The 5,933-nt window shown below is 45.5% G+C and overlaps 1 protein-coding gene across 1 annotated transcript in view; it reads right to left on the reverse strand.

Annotated features, from left to right (window-relative positions):
* mtmr9 (myotubularin related protein 9) overlaps positions 1 to 5,386 on the reverse strand; it is a 21,358-nt gene extending 15,972 nt beyond the window's left edge. The window contains 6 exon segments of the mRNA XM_008302199.1: positions 11 to 509; positions 587 to 760; positions 1,132 to 1,257; positions 1,355 to 1,463; positions 4,574 to 4,758; positions 5,321 to 5,386. Of these exon segments, the coding sequence (XP_008300421.1) occupies positions 11 to 509; positions 587 to 760; positions 1,132 to 1,257; positions 1,355 to 1,463; positions 4,574 to 4,755 (1,090 nt within the window). The 5' untranslated portion in view covers positions 4,756 to 4,758; positions 5,321 to 5,386.
* Between the last annotated feature and the right edge of the window lie 547 nt (positions 5,387 to 5,933).

The raw sequence follows: 5,933 nt of genomic DNA on the forward strand, positions 1-5,933 counted from the left end.
GTAGAAAGATGTTCCACCATCAGTAGAAAGATGTTCCACCATCAGTAGAAAGATGTTCCACCATCAGTAGAAAGATGTTCCTAACCCTAACACGTAGGATGAAGTGGTTCTGATGGACTATGAGATCTCTACGCTGCTCCAGTGTCAGTGTAAAGTTTAAAAAGCTGCTGATTCTTTCTGTTTTTATAGTTTCCAGCTGATAACTGGAGTCACTTTGTGCCTTTAAACCCGCTTCAGATTTTTCCATCTAGCTTCTGAACCAGACCAATGAAACTGAAGCTCAGCTCGGACCTCTCTAAAGCCTTGTGGATCCTCCTCCACTGGGGGTAGTTGGCCTCGGACTCGAAGCCTCCTCCTCGAGCTTTGGCCTGCTGAGCCACGTTGATGGTTCGGGTGTCGATGATGTATCCTCGTTTTCCTGGACGCAGAGTGGCGTTGATCAGCTTCTCGTCCTCTTTGCAGCGCCGTCCGTTAGTTCCTGTCAGCGGCTGTCCTGCTCGCATCATCACCTGGCAGGAAGACAGAGTTTCACTAACGAGCTAAACTCTGATTGTGTCACCGACAGAAAGAACTTGTGTTTCTTCACCATCCCGTTCTTCTTGTGATAGTAGCTCAGCACCGGGAATCGGCCGCCGTGGCGGAAGGTTGCGACTTTCCTCAGCGTGTCGTCGTCCACGTCTTTAGGCACGGCGACCAGAGGAGGGTACGACGGACAAACACTGAAGTCCTTGTTGGCTTCGCTCAGCCTCCACTCGTCTGTCTGGGAGGGAAGAAGAGACAGAGACTCACAGTTAAACCTCCGAGCTGCAAAACCTGCAGCTTGAAAGGCAAAAAAATCAGAGCAAGAAACTGCAAGAACAGAAACAACCATCAGGTCTTCCACGTGACAGTCACCTGAAATCCAGCAAAAGCTCACAGTTTGTACGAACAAGAAACATGAACCTCAGTGAAGGAACACGAAGCTCAGAGGGCTGAAGAGTGACTGCAGACTGGAGATGAATCTTTATCATCATCCAAATGGATGAAGCCAGACACGTATTAATGAGCACAATCGAGCCAGGACACCGGGTGGAGCTCAGAGAGTTAAACGAACAACTTCCTCCACAGAACCACGGACAGTCGGGTCCCTACCATCGACTCCAGATCTCTGAAGGCGTCCTGAGGAAGGAATGAGTTCCATCCGTCCTCGATGACCTCGAACATGGGCCGGTAGAAGAACGGGTACATCAGGGAGAGGGAGTCCAGCGTGGACAGGGCCTGCAGAGCAACACGTTGAACACCAATAACAACCATCAGAGAACATCATTCAGCAGCTCTATGGGTCATGATGCAGATCTGGAGCGCTGGCTTTGACCTCTATGGAGCTGGCGATGTTCAGACACTCGTCCATTCCAGGGATGTCCAGCTGGATCACTCTCAGGTCTTTGCATTTCACGATGATGCTTCCCAAAGAGCCCACGAACCTGAAAGACGAAGGCAAGGTTGATTTTAAAAGGTGAGAAAAGGTCCGAGGCAACTATTGTTTTATTTTGACGACGCATGAGAGTCAAATGGTTTCTCTTTTCATCGCTCCATGAATCAGAAAATAGAATGTATTTAAGAATAAAAATGTTGTATGAATGATAGACGAACAAGCCTCTCAGTAAAAACCTTCAGAATATGTTTGGTGGATGAAGAGCTGCTGACCAATGAGACGTACAGGACGAACAGGAGGAAGACAAACACACAGAAACATGTCAAAATGCTTCAATTCATCTTAGAAAATGAATAAAATATTTCTGAAATGATTAATCAAATGGAAAAAGACTAAATAATCAAAAAATCTTAACATTCGTGACAAAAATGTAAAAGAAATAAAATATTCAACAAATTTAAGAAAAAAAAGAATAAAATATCCAAAGAGTTTGACAAAATGTTCAAAATATCGTAAAAATCCAGAATAAGAAGAAAAGACATTTTTAAAGAAATGCTTTGGTTAATTTTTTGGACATTTTTTTAAATTGGAAAATTCCATTTGGACGAACAGACATCATGAAACTTCTCATGACTGACATGAAGACAGCGCTTTGTGTCACATTTAAATATGTAGATGAGGCATCAAATATCTAAAAACGTACCCATTGACATTATTTCTAGAACAGATGTGTGAGCTTTGGATGAAGCAGAGCGTCAGTGAGTGAAGGTTTGTGTCGGCAGCGGTTCCTTGTCAGATTAAAGCTGATTGTATTTCTGTCAACACAGCCGCTGCTGGTTAAACATGTGTCATGATGCCATGAATGGTTGAAAAAGAGTTTAAATTCTTTTAAGTACGATGTTTCCTACGAACGCTGGGAGTCTGACAGACGGTGAACGAAGGAAAGCGCTTCCTTCCAGCAGCTCCTTTTCCCCTCAGAGACGTGCCAACGTTTTACAGCCGACCTGCTCAGAGCTCCAGCTTCAGTTTCACCTTCACACAACAAAACACAAACTGTTCCTGGAGGAAGTTCACAGCGAGACACAAACTTCCTGCTTCAGTTCCTCCAAGCAGCAAAACTGAGAATTCATGAAGTGTCTGAGCAGAAGATGAGCGCTCAGATCTGGAGAATAAAACCTCAAGATGTTTTGGCTAAAGCGACGTCCTGCTGGTTTCTGTAGAGATACTTTATTTACACAGCACCTCGTTTACACGTTTAATAGTGAACAGGGACAGACAGGAACAGGTTACAGAGATAAAGTGTTGATCATCAGCCCACTGCTCTGGAAAACGTGTAATTAGACTGTAGCTCCACTGTGAAGGATGATCTGATTAGATTCTGATTATCAAGCAAAGATGTTCGTTTTGTCTTCAATAGACAAATAGACTGAAGGATTTCTTTTTCATAAGACAAATGGTACAGAGTTGTTAGCTGCACCTTGACATGTTTCGAGGAACGCTCCATCATCTCTGTTGATTGTATGTGAGCCTCACTTCCTGGTTTCAGTCGCCTCCCGGATCCAGCACCTGTACCTGTGCTCCTCAGTCCCTATGATCCTCGCGTCCTCCCAGTTCATCACGTGATCCTCCCGTTTGCAGCACAGACTGTATAACAGATGGACGTAGCTGCATGACGTCACCCGTTGGTTTCTGCACTGAGAACATGAAGCCAGGGTTTTGTTACTTCCTGGTTGACATCTTGGATTTTTGGAGCCAGTGACGCAAAAATCGTGGGAGGGGGGCGGAGCCATAGGAGCAGCGATTGGTCAGACGGATTGAGAGGCGGGCCCTCTCTGCCCCGCCCACATTAACCGCCTTCTGCTCGCTTCGTCTGTATGGTCGCTGCCGACTGTCAATCAAGCCAGCCACGCCCCTTGGCCCGCAACATGTTGATGATTTATTTAAAATTCAGTATTGATTTATTTTCAGATTGGCCACCTGATCTCTGGATCTGACCATGAAAACTAATAAGAAAACAATCCTGAGCTGTAGGAATGCAGTATTTGGTGATCTGTGATCACTTCTTTTCCAGTTCCAGTCTATGGGAGCCAGGGCTTTGTGGAGCCAGCAGCTAGTGGACGTAGTGATGCTGCAGGTTTCTGACACTTCCGGGTTGGCTTTATGTTTCAGGGCCGGTTGCTACGTCCATCTTTTATACAGTCTGTGGTTTGCAGTGATCTGAGATGGCAGATTTGAGATTTTCCTGGTTGGCTTTTGTTTTTTCCGATCTTGTGAGACGTCCTGTGGTTTCTTTTGCACACTCTTTCTGGTGTTCTGTCCTCCTCACGCTGAAGGCCCGTCCCGTTTCGCCCACGTACCATTTGTTGCAGGTTCTACAGGGGATTTCCTATATTACGCTGCATTTATTGTCCGGCTGGATTTTGTCCTTGGGATGTACCAGAAGCTGCCTTAGTTTTGTGTCTGGTTTGACACCGTGTGGATGTTCTGTTTCCTCATGGCTCTTTGGACTGGTTCTGTGACTCCGCGGATGTAAGGCAAAGTGACTATTTCTTTTTCTTCCTGTTTTGCTTGTTTGGTCTTTTTCTTGCGCTGTTTGTCCTGTTTGTGAAGCACTTGTTGCTTGCCTTTTTCTATGGCCCACTTCGGGTAGCTGCAGTTTGTGCAGTAGGTGTGGCCAAACTGACACGCCCACTGGATCTGTCAGATTGGCCACAGCCAGGAACAACAGCTGATGAAGACACGTCACACACGTCAGATGATGCTTCTGAAGAAGGCGACAGGAAGACGCTGAAACATGTCAAGGTACAGCTAACACCTCTATACCATTTGTCTTATTGAAAAGAAATCCTTCAGTCTATTTGATTCTGATTCTGTCTATAAAACTAACTTTCTTCTCGACACTGTGCCAGAGTGAGTCGCTGCTCTCAGGCTTGTTAACGACCAAACTCATGTTAGTCAGAACCCTGTGAATGCTGAATATCTGATTTGCATTTTGAGGTGTTTAAAGAGAAAAAGGAATATTTGTGGAACTTCCGATTTTGTGGTTGTGTTTGTTTCTTTGGTGAAAGGTGCAAAAATGTCAGTTTGAGAAACTGCCTGAAATGTTTGAAGGGACCAACGGCGACAGCAGACTGAAGCTGCCAGCAGTAATCAGATTACCTCTTCTCGATGGAGTCGATGTTGGAGTGCAGCAGCCACAGCTCCTCGGTGTTGTCCTGTCTGGACGACAGGATCAGGTGGTGGCCCGTCAGACACAGTGTCCCCTCCACGGTGGGCAGGAAGGGCCGGTGCAGGACCACGCCGTCCACCCGGGGCGTCTTTATCAGCTCCGCAAACTCCATCACCTGGACAGAGACACACACAGATTATTATATTTCCATCATTGTTATGATGCTATTTTTACTGTTCCTAGGAGGCTGTGGGACTGGATGGGCCTCTCTGCTGCTGTCCTTTAACTTCATGCTGTCTGAACTCTGCTGATCTGCTTCATTTCACTGTTTCTCATTCAGTCCTTTCTGTGTTCGGCTGCTGGACGTTAGCTTCTCCTGTAAACACAGACATCCACAGCTAGCAGCTAGCAGCTGTTCTCGGCTAATCTGTGTGAACGGCATCAAACAAACGTGAGTCAATGAATAAAACAGACTGAAGCTGAGCTGCAGTTCAACAGAGCAGCTGCTTCATTCGGCCAGTCAATCAGTACAGCTGAGCTAACTGCAGTTAGCCTGGATCAGGAAGCGAAGCGGCTAACGCTAGCTAGCAGCTAGCCGTCACACAAACGTTTACCGGAAGAAACAACAACCGTCATTTTCACATTCACACCGAACCGTCAACAACATGCCGGAAACACACGAACCGAACCGTAAGAAGCGTTTTAAGCGCCGCTCACAACATCTGTCCGACAGTTACCTGTCAAGCTGCTATCTGGCTGTAGGGCGACAGTGGTCCGTCCACAAAAACACGCCGGCGAGAAACAAAGAGTCACTCACAATGATTCCGCAGTTCTCCTTTAAACTTGAATTAGGTGTTACCAAAAAACAAAACACTGGAAATGTCTTATTCTTCCAGAACAAGACATAAAAAAACATTTTTGATTTATCATCGTTAACATTGTTATTATTATTTATTCTCATTCATAGTGAAACATTAAAAAAGTTATTAAAATAGCCCAAAGATGTTCCAAAATAGCTATTGAATGTCCACCCACCCATCCACCCATCCACCCATCCATCCATCCATCCGTCCATCTATCCATCCATCCATCCATCCATCCATCTTCTTCTGCTTGATCCGGAGTCGGGTCGCGGAGGCAGCAGCCTTAGCAAAGCCGCCCAGACTTCCCGATCCGCACACACCTCTTCTAGCTGTTCCGGGGACCCCGAGGCGTTGCCAGGCCAGTTAAAATACTATTCATTCATTCATTCATTCATTCATTCATTCATTCATTCATTCATTCATTCATTCATTTATTTATTTGTTTGTTTTATAAATAGGAAAATATTACAATTTATTTGCAAATATC

This window comes from Stegastes partitus, unplaced genomic scaffold (assembly GCF_000690725.1).
Source record: "Stegastes partitus isolate 25-593 unplaced genomic scaffold, Stegastes_partitus-1.0.2 Scaffold1774, whole genome shotgun sequence".
NCBI classification, from domain to species: Eukaryota; Metazoa; Chordata; class Actinopteri; family Pomacentridae; genus Stegastes; species Stegastes partitus.